This window comes from Mesoplodon bidens (assembly GCF_964165515.1).
Source record: "Mesoplodon bidens genome assembly, chromosome: 1".
NCBI classification, from domain to species: domain Eukaryota; kingdom Metazoa; phylum Chordata; class Mammalia; order Artiodactyla; family Ziphiidae; genus Mesoplodon; species Mesoplodon bidens.
The window spans coordinates 42,019,024-42,035,754 of NC_138176.1; the positions used below are offsets into that span (position 1 = coordinate 42,019,024).

Here is a 16,731-nt window from a genome sequence, read left to right on the forward strand (position 1 = left end):
CTGATATCCCTGTGCTATGCGGCTGCTTCCCACTAGCTATCTATTTTATGTTTGGTAGTGTATATATGTCCATGCCACTCTCTCACTTTGTCCCAGCTTACCCTTCCCCCTCCCCATATCCTCAAGTCCATTCTCTAGTAGGTCTCTGTCTTTATTCCTATCTTACCCCTAGGTTCTTCATGACATTTTTTTTTAATTCCATATATATGTGTTAACATATGGTATTTGTCTTTCTCTTTCTGACTTACTTCACTCTGTATGACAGACTCTAGGTCAATCCACCACATTACAAATAGCTCAATTTCGTTTCTTTTTATGGCTGAGTAATATTCCATTGTATATATGTGCCACATCTTCTTTATCCATTCATCAGATGATGGACACTTAGGTTATTTCCATCTCCTGGCTGTGGTAAATAGAGCTGCAACAAATATTTTGGTACATGACTCTTTTTGAATTATGGTTTTCTCAGGGTATGTGCCCAGTAGTGGGATTGCTGGGTCATATGGTAGTTCAATTTGTAGTTTTTTAAGGAACCTCCATACTGTTCTCCATAGTGGCTGTACCAATTCACATTCCCACCAGCAGTGCAAGAGGGTTCCCTTTTCTCCACACCCTCTCCAGCATTTATTGTTTCTAGATGTTTTGATGATGGCCATTCTGACTGGTGTGAGGTGATATCTCATTGTAGTTTTGATTTGCATTTCTCTAATGATTACTGATGTTGAGCATTCTTTCATGTGTTTGTTGGCAGTCTGTATATCTTCTTTGGAGAAATGTCTATTTAGATCTTCTGCCCATTTTTGGATTGGGTTGTTTGTTTCTTTGATATTGAGCTGCATGAGCTGCTTGTAAATTTTGGAGATTAATCCTTTGTCAGTTGCTTCATTTGCAAATATTTTCTCCCATTCTGAGGGTTGTCTTTTGGTCTTGTTTATGGTTTCCTTTGCTGTGCAAAAGCTTTGAAGTTTCATTAGGCCCCATTTGTTTATTTTTGTTTTTATTTCCATTTCTCTAGGAGGTGGGACAAAAAGGATCTTGCTGTGATTTATGTCATAGAGTGTTCTGCCTATGTTTTCCTCTAAGAGTTTGATAGTTTCTGGCCTTACATTTAGGTTTTTAATCCATTTTGCACTTATTTTTGTGTATGGTGTTAGGGAGTGATCTAATCTCCTACTTTTACATGTCCCTGTCCAGTTTTCCCAGCACCACTTATTGAAGAGGCTGTCCTTTCTCCAGTGTACATTCCTGCCTCCCTTATCAAAGACAGGGTGACCATTATTATTCTCATAGGCTTGATTTTTCTCTCTCTTCTTTGTTTGGTTTTTACCTTTTTATATAGTCAGTGTCAGGTGATTATAAACTTACTAGCTGCTCACTGAGAAAATTGGAAAGTAGAGAAAAATATAATCCTGCCATTCAAAGTTAACTACTGTTAAGATTTCAGTATATTACCTTGAATAGTGACATCCCACTGCCTAATTTTCTTTCCTACTTTGTCCACATACAGGGGTAGCATAAATAATACATATATACACACATACAGATGGATAGGTATAGACAGATAGATATACAGATAGATAAATTTTCCCTGTCATTTACTGAACACATGTGCCAATCACAAAACTAGTTGATATAGATAGGTAGTCTGATAATAGGTATACACATATATACATACATAATTACTCTCACAAACATGAAAAGAATATTTTTATCCTCTCTTTTAAAGGTAAAGTTGGCTCTAGAGAGCTGAAATATCATGTCACAAAACAATATGGCTTATAAGTAGCGAAGTAGTGTTGGAACCTAATTCTCTCTGTTTTCAAGGCCTATTACATCACACTGCTTTACCACATTGCATTAGTTATTTACCATGTAAATTAAAATATCTTATGAGCAGAAGTTGAGTCTCTTTTTCTCAGTTTCTTAAAAGTGTTTGGACATGTAAGCTCATTTTAATTTTTTATTTTGTAAAGAATTCTTTGCAAAAAAAAGAAAAAGAATTCTTTGCATATGTCTTTGTCCCTCTTTAGAAGAATTTTCTTGAGGAGCTAATCAGTAGTGTAATTACTGATTCAAAATATATATGAAGTTTTATTTATTTATTTTAAAGTGTTTTATTGAAGTATAGTTGAGTTACAATATTATATTAGTTTCAGATGTACAACATAGTGATTCATTAATTTTATAGATTATACTCCATTTAAAGTTATCATTAAATATTGGCTATATTTCCTTTTTGGTACATTACATCTCTGTATCATACTTATTTTATAGCTAGTAGTTTATACCTCTTAATCCTTTTCCCCTTAATCCTCCTACCCCTCTTCCCATTGGTTAATCACTGGTTTGTTTTCTGTATCAGTGAGTCTGTTTCTGTTTTGCTATATTAATTTTTTTGCTTTATATTTTAGGTTCCACATATAAGTGAAATCATACAGTGTTTGTCCTTCTCTGTCTGACTTACTTCACTAAGCATAAAGCCCTCCAGGTCTTCAAGAATACCTCTGATCTTCTGATTCAGAGAGGAGCAAACATGTTTTTTGGAGATGTTTCTTGATCAAGACCCAGAGGCCAGGTTGGAGTTGAGGCTTATATAACTATAGATTATATTTTGATCCCCTTGGGTTGGGTAGTACAGTGGCCCTGAGTTGGTTGCAACTACAAAAAATTGAAGTTTAGGCTACAATATAGTGTTGAGACAATAGGTAGTTATAATCCTCCTGTAGTCAACACTGACCAGACTGTATTTGTAATACTGAGCTCAGTGCTTAGTGTCAGAGTTTAGAAAGATATTAACACATTAAATGCATCCATATGAGGGGGGTCCAGGTGAGATGTATGACAATCATGATGTATGAGGAAAAAAAATACCCTCCAGGTCCATGCATGTTGTTGCAGATGGCAAAATTTCATTCTTTTTTATGGCTGAGTAATATTTTATTGTGTATATACTACATCTTTATCCATTCATCTGTTGAAGGACTGTTATGCTGCTTCCACATCTTGGTTATTGTAAATAATGCTGCTATGAACATTAGGGTGCATATATCTTTCCCAGTTAGTGGTTTTGTTTTACTTGAGTAAATACCCAAAAGTGAAATTATAGGATCATATGGCAGTTCTATCTTTTTTTGGGGGAGGAGGGCAGGTGGGGAACTGCCATACTGTTTTCCACAGTGGCTACACCAATTTACAATCCCATCAGTAGTGCACAAGGGTTCCCTTTTCTCCACATCCTCCAACACCTGTTATTTGTTGTCTTTTTGATGATAGCCATTCTGACAGGTGTGAGGTGATATCTCATTGTGGTTTTGATTTGCGTTTCCCTGATGATTAGCGATGTTGAGCATCTTTTCATGTCCCTGATGACCATCTGTATGTCTTTGGAAAAATGTTTACTCAGGTCTTCTGCCCATTTTTAATTAGGTTGTGTTTTTTTTGATATTGAATTGTATAAGCTCTTTATATATTTTGGATATTAATTGCTTATCAGATATATCATTTGCAAATATTATCTCCCATGCAGTGCGTTGTCTTTTAATTTTTTCGATGTGAAAAATCTTTTAAGCTTTATTAGGTACCTCTTGTTTATTTTGCTTTTGTTTCCCTTGCCTGAGTAAACAGATCCAAAAAATATTGCTAAGACTTATATCAAGAGTATACTACCTATGTTTTATTTTAGGAGTTTTATGGTTTTCAGTCTTACATTTAGATTTTTTTAATCCATTTGAGTTTATTTTTGTATATGGTGTGAGAAAATGTTCTAATTTCACTTTTTACATGTAACTGACCAGTTTTCCCAGCACCACTTACTGAAGAGACTGTCTTTTCTGCATCATATATTTTTGCCTTCAAATAATATACATATTTTTTCATTGTTATCTAGAACCATTATACAGTTTACTCCCCAGTGAAAATGTATGAGAACATCTGTTGCACTGAAACCAGACCAGCTTGATTCTTTTGGTTGAAATCATCTTAAAAGACATGATGGGGCAATTCAGCCCAGGGCATGAAATATGTCATCATCCTTGAAGGGTTAATTTGACATTTATTCTTCTCTTGTAATTGATACATGAAGCTTAGTTATTGACAAAACTTAGAAAGTAGTTCATTCTTTTGCAGTTGTTTCTTTGTGCTGGAGGACATTATAAACACATTTAAAAGGCAAGGCTTCAGAAAATTGTGAGAGTATATAAAAGTTCAAATAGCCATTTTCTGAAATGTCAGAAGTAAATATTAAAGGCTAACAAAGTACCTGAAAAGGACAAATAGACAGGGAAAAATAGAAATTATCTCCATGACTAATTAAAATATGGACCACAAGTTATGATGTGAGAAGGTCCCAATTCATAGATTATACAGAGTGTGCTCAGTGGTGGAGAAGAAGGGAAGAGTTCAGGGAAGTTAATGTATGAATTCTCTCAATATGATGCTTTGTTTTATTTATTTATTTTTTTGTATAATTTCTCAAAAGTTTTATTTCCTTTATTTACACGAAGTAATTGCCAATAGGACAATTTTATTCTATTGATACAGAAGAAACCGATACTCACACAACTGAGCTATCATACTTCCTATACAATGTTAATGATAAAGCAAATAATTTGATAGAACTTTAAGAAATACATATATTCAAAATCATTTGTGTCTATGTCATTTGTTAAAATGGAAAGCAAAGATTAATTGCCTTTTCCCCTCTAATTCTAAATTTATAAACGTACTCTTTTTTTTAATTGAAGTATAGTTGATTAACAGTGTTGTTAGTTTCAGGTATACAGCAAAGTGATTCAGTTATATATGTATATATATTTATAGATAGATAGATATTCTTTTTCAGACCCTTTCCCTTATAGGTTATTATAGGATATTGAGTATAGCTCCCTATGCTATACAGTAGGTCCTTGTTGGTTATCTATTTTATATATAGCAGTGTATATATGTTAATCCCAAACTCCTAATTTATCCCTCACCCACTCTTTGTTTTCTTTTCTTTCTTTTTTTTTTTTTTTGCGGTACGCGGGCCTCTCACTGTTGTGGCCTCTCCCGTTGCGGAGCACAGGCTCCGGACGCGCAGGCTCAGCGGCAATGGCTCACGGGTCCAGCCGCTCTGCGGCATGTGGGATCTTCCCAGACTGGGGCACGAACCCATGTCCCCTGCATCGGCAGGTGGACTCTCAACCACTGCGCCACCAGGGAAGCCCCACTCTTTGTTTTAATACTCTTTCATCTCAGTTAATCCTCACAATAGTCCTGTGGGAAAAGATGACATAAAAAATCCAGAAAAGGAAATGGAGAATCAGACAGACTCAATGACTTTTTCAGAGCCACATAGTGGGATTAGAAATACAAGGATGTCTGACTCCAAGACCATGATGTCTCTTATAGCCTGTTTAAGCAGTTGCTTTTATACCAAGAAATTAAGTGTTAACTGGCAAGCTAGATTCTGTTGGAAGAATCTTTTCAAAAGCGTAGAGTGGGAAAGACTGAGGCAGAGAAACCAAGTATGATGCTTTTGAAGTAAGGAAGTGTGTCAACAGCCTGAATAAGGCAATGGAAGTAGCATTGACAGGGAGGAACCAGTTCAGGAGAGATTTACAGAGATAGACCTGATGAACTTTGGTAAAAGTGAAGAGTCATACGTAACACCAAGATTTCTAGCCTGCATCCCTGTTTAAATGATAATGCCATTAAGGGAGACAGGGAACTTAGCTGTAAGTCTTGATGGAAGGTAGTTAATGCAGTTACCGCTGAGTTTGAGTTGCTGGTGAAATATGCATATGACACTGAGTGACCTGATGGCACTATGGATCTGGAGAGTTCAAGGATAGAGATATAGATTTGAAATTCATTGACCTGGGGATCCTAACTAAAGTCTTAAGAATAAATTTTTTTTTCTGGGAGAGCTTAAAGATAAGTGTAATTAGTGTATTACATAAGAACTAGGGTCTATTGTATTAAAGATCAGTCTACCTGGGATCAAATCACAGATTTACCCCCTTTTCTAGTTCTGTGGTCTCCGGCAAGTTACATAATCTCCCCAAGCCTCATCATCTCTTGTTTCTTTTTCTCCACCTGGAGACACCAACAATGTCTAGAGGCATTTTTAATTGTCACAATTGGGTTTTCTAAGGATATCTAGTGGGTAAAGGTGAGGGAAGCTGCCAAATACTCTACAATGCACGGGAAAGGCTCTACAATAAAGAATTATCTGATCCAAAATATCAGTAGTGCTGAGTTTGAGAACACCTGCCGTAAAGCTTCTGTAAAGCAGGGTTAATTGTACTTACCTCATAGAGTTGTTGTGAGATTTCCGTGACTGAACATGTCGTAAACAATAAAAAACAAGACTGAACATGTCGTAAACAATAAATATTTAAGAAAAATAAGTCAATCAATTGAGTGGAAAAAGAGGGCAAAGGACATAATTTGAGTAACTGCTTGCCTTTAAGGGATAGGAGAGGAAGAAGTGTGTGTGTGACACATGCTGAGAAGTGGCATAGAAGAGGGAGAGGAGGAGAATCGGGAAAGAATAGAGTAGTTCAGTGCACGGGCACAAGTTTCTGTTTCATGGCTACAACCAGAGAAGGTCAGCAGGGCCATGACTCTCAGGTAGGTCACTGAGGATGGGAGTTGGAAAGGGACCATTGGGATTAACAGCAGATAAGTGATAACTTTGAGGGAAAAGTTGTAATAAGAGTGAAAGAAAAATGGGAGCAGAATGCTAGGTTGCAGTAGGTTGAGAATTAAATGAAAACTCAGGTTGAGAGATAGGAAATGAAGTTTATTCAAATTGGCTATTTAGTCATAAGGATGGTTTTGTGTTTTAGGATTGGAGATACCATTCTAAACTGAAAGGATGGAAAAGTGTAAAGGAAGACAATGGAACAATAAGAACTATTGTAATTGATGGAGCAAGAGTCCAGAGGAGAGTAATGATAGGGTTTGTGATCAGGAGTAATGAAGATGGGATTTGCTTTAGAAAGAATTTGGGGTGCTGCTTTTCCTGGGAGAGAAATACAGTGATAATGTCAGTATACTTTAGGTCCAGGGTAAGAAATGGAAACCAAGAATTTAAGTTTTATGAACTTCTCAAAAATTACAAATAAAAATGTTCTTAAAGAGCCCAGATACACAAGAAGATGCATCTTCTAAATTGCTGTTAAGATTTCTTCATGAAACTTTCTATTATGAACTGAATATTTCCCAAATCTGTATGTTGAAGCCCTAACCCCCCAGTATGACTGTATTTGGAGAGAGGACTTTACAAGGTAAACAAGGTTAAATGAGACCATGGGGTGGGGAGGAGGGGGAACTAATCCAAAAGGACTGGTGTTTTATAATTAGAGGAAGACACATCAGGCGGGTGTGCACACAGAGGAAAGGCCATGTGAGAACACAGTAAGAAGGGGCTGTTAAGTCTGGAAGAAAGACTTCACCAGAAACCCACCCTGCTGGCACCTTGATGTTAGACTCCCAGGCTCCAGAACTGTGAGAAAATAGATTTCTGTGGTTGAGCTTACACAGTCTGTAGTATTTTGCTGGGGGTATCCCTAGCAGACTAATATGTTTCCTAATTGGAACTTCTATAGATATAATGCAATAGAAGACATAAGATGATCTGTTAAAATAAAAGTTAGTTGTCTTAAAGAACTGGATTGACCACAAAGGGAAGATGTGAGAGAAAGCAGATATTTGATATCAAATTCTAGCCCCAGCATTAACCAACTGACTTCAGCTTTTCATAGTGGGAGATAAAAATGATGTAACAGTTGGTATTATGGGTATTAGAGTCAGTCTGCTTCCATTCAAATTTCATTTTGATACTTACTAGTCATATAACCTTGGGTCATTACTTAATTATCTTAGCCTCAGTTGCTTTATCTGTAAAACAGGATAAACTCACATGAAATAGTTTGTATAATTCCTAACACATGCTAGTTAACATTTTCATGTCTTGCTTGATATTTTTGTTATTACAAGATTTTCTGATCACTAATTTGTGACATTAAAGGATATTTATTTCTTAGCTTCTAATGATTTTTAGAAGAAATAGAAAGAGCAGAATAGATCTGAAATACAAATCTAGACAGACCAATTTTTGTAAAAATGTTGTGCTAGAGACTAATGTTGTCTTTGTTTCAGTTTCAAGGCATAATAAGTATACTAAAAAGATATTCTGAGATAGATTTATTGTGCCATCCTAGCATTTCATTTTCAAGTTACTTAAAAAAAATCAGTGACTTTCATAATATTTTATGTTCCCATGCCACTTTTCTTAGCCAAAGTTTCCTAGAGGCAGTCTTTAAGTAGTTACAAAAAAATATAGATTGTTTTAACTGATATCTGATATAACTGATATATTTATATAAACTAAAATATATCATCTATGGATTTTTATTGTTTTTAATAAAATGGCCTACTTATTTTTAGACAATTTTGATTAAAATATATAAATTTATAAATTTCAAATTATTTCTAAGTAAATAAGCTTGAAAAAATATTGAATAGACAAAGTATCCATTGTTGCCATGGATTCTGCTTTGAAAATAGGAAAATCTGGAGGAAATGAAACTTATGAATTTGGCATGCTACTGCAGTCTATACTTAAAAGCATATTCTTCTCTATAACTCAAAAGGCTAAACTACCACATGAGACTTGATTCTAATCTCTTCTGCTTTTAATTGAAAATGAAAGTTGTGCTACATTTTAAAATTTTTTCTTTCACTTTAATTACAACTGGGACTCATGGATATAAATTCCATTATAGGCTAAAATAATTATGCTAAGTTACTGTCCCATATAAAGTTCAATGATAAATCGCTAAGTGTTTCAAACCCATATTTATAGCAATGTATGTCTTCATTAGGACCCAAAATTTAGATGATGAGTTCATTTTAACTAAACCTTTGTCCTAAAAGTTCATCGTTCATATAGGTAAATGCTCAAAGAGGCACACACTTTCAACTCGTAAACCTTGAATTTTATATAAAACTTTGCTTCAAAAAAACTTAAGTGTTTTCTTGTCTTCTCCTGGTCACACAATAAATAAATGAATGAGTAAATGAATGAATGAGCCCCCCCACCTATCCATTAATTCGTTTCAACTTTCTATTATACACCAGGCAATATTCTAGTTCTTAAAGAGTTATTGATAAATAAGATAGACTAGGTCCCTGATCTCATGAAACTAGTTGTAGTGTGGGAAAGCCAATAGATATTTAAACAAAGTAGTTTTTAACAAGTGATAAATGCTGATATGAAAATAAAAGGGGTTAAAGTGACAGAGAGTAACAGCAGTTAGGGTTTGAGGTAAAGGCTACTTGGCTATGGTTAGTCAAGGAAGATCTGTCTGAAGAGGACACACTTAAGCTGAGACATGAGTGGCTTTAAGAAAAAGCCATGCAAAGATCTAGAGAAAGAATATTCGAGGCAGAGGTCAAAGACCCTGAGACAGATGCAAGCTTGATGTATTCTTAAGTCAGAGGCAGGGACTTCCCTGGTGACACAGTGGTTATGAATCCACCTGCCAATGCAGGGGACATGGGTTCGAGCCCTGGTCTGGGAAGATCCCACATGCCACGGAGCAACTAAACCCGTGTGCCACAACTACTGAACCTGTGCTCTAGAGCCCGCGAGCCACAACTACTGAGCCCACGTGCCACAACTACTGAAGCCCGTGCGCCTAGAGCTGGTGCTCTGCAACGAGAGGCCACCACGATTAGAAGCCCACACACCGCAACGAAGAGTAGCCCCCGTTGTCTGCAACTAGAGGGAAGCCTACACAGAGCAACAAAGACCCAACACAGCCAAAAATAAATAAATAAATAAATTAAGTAATTTAAAAAAAGTTATAAAGTCAGAGGGTGCATAGTAGGAAAGAAATCAGTTAGAGAGGTCATAGAGGAGTGACATGATCTGATTTACTTTTTTAAAAGATTACCCTGCCTACTGTATAGGGACAAGAGTGGCAGTAAAAAAAAAAAAAAAGAAAGAAAGAAATTTTAATAATTCATAAGAGAGAGAATGGTGGCTGGGACCAAAGGGGAATAGAAAAAAAAGAGGATTTATTTAAGATTATTGAATATGCCAAACCCAACACCCTATATTTGGCTAAGAACTTGACCATTCATGAGTGGTCAAAACAAACGCATAATCTGGGCATCTGCTGGTTTACTCCAGCTAATGTGAAAAAAAGCCTGGGAAATGAGCAGGGAAGGCCTTCTCTGGATAAAGGCCTATTCCCTTCTCTCCAAAGTTTCCACTTTATCAATTATGTTTTGGATTACACATTAATGTGTAATTTGGATTACACATTACACACTAATGTGTGTAATTTTGCTTGCAAATGTAAACATTGTACAGGATAAAAACACTGATAAGAAAACTGTTTGCTCATAAAATTGTCACTGCTTTCTCTGAAACTACTATCATATATAATTTTGAGTAGATAACATACTTTTTATAGACACTAGAGCCTTCCTTCTGGTAAGTATTCAACCATTCTTCACCTCCTGCCTTGTATTATAATTGTTTCTCATCTCTAGTATAAGACTGTAAATTCCATAAGGGTGTATATTATTCTCTTTGTATAATCCACAGTAGCTTGAGTCGTTCTTTATGGATTATAGGCATTGCATAAATATGTATGTGTGTCTGGATGAACAGATGGATGGATGGAGGGGTGGATAATTGAAAAATTACAGAAGTTGGTTGGTTTTATTGTATTTGGGGCTCACTTTCCCTCTAAAGAAATGCATTCATATGTTACTTGATAGTATAAACCACTAATACTTATGACTGCTACTTAAAAATAAAACAATCAAACAAAAATAATGTAACAAATACAAGAGCGTTTACCTGAAGCCACAAAGTGAATTAATAGATTTTTTCAATAAAAGCAGCAAAATAATGATGGATGCCTCTAAAATCTTGGACATAGCTAAGTAACAATTGTCCCAACTAATTTGGACACTTAATTTCTATTTTCTTTTAATAAATATATTTTAAAGGATTTATCCAAGATTCATGTTTAAAGTCTAATGGACTATAATCATATACACTGTCAAATTAAGAGCTATGTAAGAGTTCAGATAATGCTTGACAAATGTTTTGCTTAGCACTATTGAAGTATTTGCAATACTTTCTGATTTAAGATTTTACTTTTGACTTATAATCTTTAACTGTTAAGAATAGATTACCATCTTATTTAAGGATGTAATAAAGAAAATGTTCTAAATAAGTTTTGAGATATTCTCCCATCCTATTCTGAACTTGAAAAGATTCTATTTTAAACATTTTTATGTAAGATTCCTAAACAGTATAGTTTAATAGGGGATAGGAGATCATGAGGACTAAATTGACTACTGTATGTTATTGCATACATGATTTATGAATATAAAAAGTGCTTTGTAAACTGTAAAGTGAAATATAAATGCTGTTGTTTTTTAGCAGCATGATAATGTTGATCTCTGATATTTGAACTGCCTTTCTAATAATATAATAGCCTGTTTCTCTCTACACGAAGTCTCATCATAACACAACTGAAGAATAAAATTATACACTTTTAAGACATACCACTGAGTAATCAGCTCCCTTCAAAAGGATGTTTTGGCTTAATAATGAAAACATCTTAATAACTGAAATTATTACCCACTGAGTTACTATCACTATAATGTTCTAAAACAGACAAATTTCCTGGAATGAGAAATGCAGCCCTGTTAACTGATATTACTTAAGGAAAATTTCTATAAAAACCATTCTTGATGTGAAAGTCATCATTTCTCCCCCCTCCCTCCCTCCCTCCTTCTTTTCTTTTTTCCTCTGCCCTCCCTTTCTCGCTCCTCCCTTCCTCCATCCATCCTTCTCTCCTTCCTTCATTCCTTCTTTCTTCTTCCTTTTCCACCCCTTCCTTATAAGTATGTGTTGTTTTTTTGTTGCTTTTTTTATGGCTGTGTTGGGTCTTCGTTTCTGTGCGAGGGCTTTCTCTAGTTGTGGCAAGCGGGGGCCACTCTTCATCGCGGTGCACGGGCCTCTCACTATCGCGGCCTCTCTTGTTGCAGAGCACAGGCTTCAGACGCGCAGGCTCAGTAATTGTGGCTCACGGGCCCAGTTGCTCGGCAGCATGTGGGATCCTCCCAGACCAGGGCTCGAACCCGTGTCCCCTGTATTGGCAGGCAGATTCTCAAACACTGTGCCACCAGGGAAGCTCCAAGTATGTTTAAGCTATAAGCATTAAGCATAAGAGGGATTTTCCATTTGCTCTCTTTCTACCTTAATACACTCAACTAATAACATGTTATCCACCTCCTTAAAAAATTCAGTCAAGACTTGTTCAAGTTTGATTTTATATCCCAAGAAAAGTAGCAGAAGAGTGCTTCATGCTTAGTGTGTGTGCAATAAGGTTTGCTGTTGAAATGCCCTAAATTAAAGTCTTTTGCTCATTCATGCCCCTACATTTTTTCCAGAATTATGTTGAGTATATGTGAAGTTGGCTATTTTATTTTACAGTGCTAAAATATAACTCATACATGAATTGTGAGTTTGTTTAAAAAGAGAATTTAATGATTTTCCTCTAGTCTCCTATATTTGTTATAACTGATAAATAATGGTATGGTTTCTGCTCATTCAGTTGTTAATGTTTTTAAAACTTTTTATTATAATCCCCTTCTGATTGAAACACCAAAGTCTTCTCCTTTAGTAGTCAAGAAATGTCCTAGGACCCGAGTAAATATTTAAAAGGCATCTGATACCTATAGTAATACTTCCTCAAAAGTCTGTTTGATGAGGGTCCACACAAACAACAGGTGTTCCTACAGCGTGTCTGTAACAGGGACAGATGAGGTACTAATTAGTTCATACTTGCACCAGGAGTGATAAATTCTGAAATGCCATCAATTATGTTTATCAAGATGTCCTAAATTATTCACTGATCAGTGCAGAGATACATAGACACAGACAGTTATTTGGAACTTATTAATATTGCTTGAAAATGCTACATTTTCTTAAACTGCTAGTTAAATATACTGGTTAACTTATTGTTTGAGGAAACAGAATATTAGCAGAATGCATTTGTTTCATGTTTCAAAAAATTATTTGGCCAGGATTGCTTTCTAAATAAAGATTATTTATAAAGGACATATGGTTCCAATTCTAAAGTCAAGATTATAATTCTGCATGTTTTTATTTCAAAAAGAAATTCCATATGTTTAATCTCTAATTGAGGGTATAGATATAAATGTTTTTATAGATAGTTGCCATGCCCGCTCCTTCATCTGTACGCGTATGTGAGCGTGTATGTGTGTTTGTGTCTGTGTGTGTGTGTGTAGATGGATAAGTAGATATGCTATCATGTGTATACATGTGAGGACCTATTACTTTGGCTGTGAAAATATTGCTTATGGAGTTTTAAAAAATAAAAGTATTCACTTATGATGTAAGAGTAAGTTAAAAATCAAGATAATAAATCATATTAAATCATAGCTACTTTATGGTTACATCTCTATAAACAACAACAATAAAACTATGCAGAAAAAAAAAAGAATTACATAAAGATGTTCCTATTAGTTACTTGTGGTTAGAGGACTATAATTAAGTCTTTAATTTCTTCTCTCAGTTTAAAAAATATTTCCATAATAAAAAATCAATTGCACATTAAATGAAAAGGGTTTTCCTCAGTTAGAGAGAATTTATTTCAAAAATAATTTTCTCTTATATCAAGATAGGGGCCTTTTGTAAGTACATATAATTTCCCTTAATTTTTTTTTTATTTAGTAGTAAAAAAAAAAATCATAAATATTGGATCATTAGTACCACATAGAAAATTTGTATTTTAAACCAAGGGCATTTAAGAAGACATATGAAAAAGTCTCACTTCAAATACTTCTTTTGTTCATTCTTTTTAAATCATGGATATGACTAAGATTCAACAAAAAAGGGATATAAACAGTTCATTAACAGGTCTAAAAAGTTTTTTTCCCCTCAATCAAGCTAACCTGACTTTTAAACTTATTGCTGTGATTAGACGGTTTCTACTTTTAAAACTCTGTACAGATTGGCCAGATGTAGGCTCTTCCATTTGTATACTTTACTAACAGAAATTTCAAACTGTATTTTCAAAAAGTGATCTGCATGGTTTTAACTGAGCCTAGTGGGATGAACAGATTTTCTTAAGTAAAAAAAATCTCCATCTTTATCAAATTTCTTATCAGTTTGCTCTCTAATTCTTTGATAAGACACTGATCTGCTTAACTTAAGTAGATACTAGGAGGAAGACAGGAATTTTTATTAACTATTTGAATTCTCAAAATTACTGTGTGTTTTAAATGTCTAAGAGCACAATCTATTAATATATTCGAGTGTGTTTGAAACGCTAAGTTTTAGTGGTTGTTGTTCTTTGGTTTTACCACTGAATGCTCTTCAGTTCCTCTCTGTCAATGCCTTTTCACAATGTTTGGGTTTGGTTGTATTAAAAATATCTAAGTATTATAAAGGACAAGAGTGGGTATCAGAAAATATGCATTATAATTCTGGATATGCTACTAAATTGCTGTCATCTTGGAGAAATAACTTAAACTCTCTGTGCTTAAATTTCATGTTATTTATGAAAACAGAAAATCAACCAGATATTATCATTTTATTCATAATAAAAGAAATATTGTATTTTACTTTACAATATCAACTCATCTAGCCTTAAGGAGTTTCAGTAAAAGCAGACTTTCTCTAAGTAATAACCAAGATATTCTGTGGGGAAGTGGGGAATTTTACCACATACACAACAATGGCCAAAATCATATTTGAACTATTCTCAATCATGGGGGTTATATTTATCAATTTACTTTATCATTAATTATATTTTTGAAAATTTTATAAGGACTGCTGCCTATTGCTCATTCATTTGCATTCATTCATTTGACCTTCATTAATAAATTCATTACAGAAAACTTGACACTCTGTAGAATACAATTCTTGATTCCTTGACTTTCTGTCTAGTCATTTTCTTATGGTCCCTTTTTGTATTAGAAATACTTAGTGTATTTAGCCCAGCATTCTAGATACCCTGACCCTCAGATGAGATCATTACCCAAGGGCCTGAGATAATAGCTACTCCAGTCCCCTTATAGCCAGCCCCCCCGGCCCCCCAGCAGAGTGTCAAGTTCCTCTGTATAGGTTTTTTAAGAAAGTGTATGTAAAAGTGATAAAGCAACATTTAAATTTATTTATTTATTTATTTATTTTTTTTCCTTTTTGTGGTATGCGGGCCTCTCACTGCTGTGGCCTCTCCCGTTGCGGAGCACAGGCTCCGGATGCGCAGGCCCAGCGGCCATGGCTCACGGGCCCAGCCGCTCCGTGGCATATGGGATCCTCCCAGACCGGGGCACGAACCCGTATCCCCTGCATCGGCAGGCGGACTCTCAACCACTGTGCCACCAGGGAGGCCCCAACATTTAAATTTAATATGCTATACGTTTCATGCCTATTTTGTTTTTTAATACTCACAACACACAAAGCCATTTGCATGTATTAATATTATAGAGGTTTAAAATTAAAATGTAAAATCTCACAACACTTTAAAAGAAGTCCCTGCTCTCAGTTTATATCATTATCACATAAGTTTCTTAATAATGTACCTAGATTAAATGTTTGAATTCATTTTTATTTAGATCCTTTCAGATTGTTTCAATATATCATTGACTAGGTTGTCATTGTTACAGTTTTGTAGAGGATTTTATCCTAATCACTGTGTTTTTCCTCTGACAGCTCTTTCAAGCATTTGATTGGAGGACTGGATGATGTTTCTAATAAAGCATATGAAGATGCAGAAGCTAAAGCGAAGTAAGTGAAATTTGGGGGGTCTCAATTTTGATTTTCAAAAAACAATTTTGAATAGAAATGAGATCAAATATTTTGTTGGACTTAAAGCTCTACACTCTGACAGGAAAAAAGTAGCTACTTAAGAGTAAAAATAAGCAAGCTATTCAAGGTAATTATTACATAGTATACTTGCTTAGTAAGTACCTCTCTCCTTGTACATGAAACCTTAATTTTGTGAGGAAGACCATCTGGACAAGGGAAAATGGTTAGTTTAAAATCCAATATAAACAATTGAATGTTAACACATTATTTCTTCCACTGAAAACACTTTCTGAATGAATTGTGGCTGTGTTCACCAGTTGCTTGTGAAATTGTATGAAAAATAATAATGCTGGAAATATTTTCTCGTGAATACACCGTTGCTTTACATTGAACTTTGTCGACGAAAATTAATCAGTCGATCTAAGAAAGAAATGGAAAATTTTATTCAAGCCAAATTTGAGGATTATAACCTGGGAAGAGCAGCTCAGAAAGCTCTCAGAACTCTTCTGCTTATTAGAAGTCAAGGCACAGTTACACAAGTTATTTGAGACAGAGGGCTGTACATCAAATGATGTATTATTGACATAATCCAGATCTAAGTGTCATATGACCCCTTATGAGTTCAAGCAGGAAAGTTATCATTAAGGAGTTGTCTTATTGACGCTAGGAGAATGTTGCTCTTTTTGGTTCAGCAGGTATTTCTGCCTATGGGGAAGGTTTGGTCGATGCATAATACAGATACACAAGGCACAGTGAGGGGAGAGAGGAGGCCAAAGGGCAGAGTAAAATTTTTGTTTGAATTTTCTTGTCTTTCCATAAAATGAATTTTAGTTCACAACTTCAATGACACTAAGTTATCATAATGATATGAG

The 16,731-nt window shown here is 35.0% G+C and overlaps 1 protein-coding gene across 2 annotated transcripts in view; it reads left to right on the forward strand.

Moving 5' to 3' along the window:
- Nucleotides 1-16,731, forward strand: part of PRKG1 (protein kinase cGMP-dependent 1) — a 1,281,256-nt gene that overhangs the window by 1,138,072 nt on the left and 126,453 nt on the right. For both annotated transcript variants that reach the window (XM_081245892.1, XM_081245891.1), the window contains exon 9: nt 15,764-15,838. In XM_081245892.1, the coding sequence (XP_081102018.1) occupies nt 15,764-15,838 (75 nt within the window). The remainder of the gene's footprint in view (nt 1-15,763; nt 15,839-16,731) is intronic.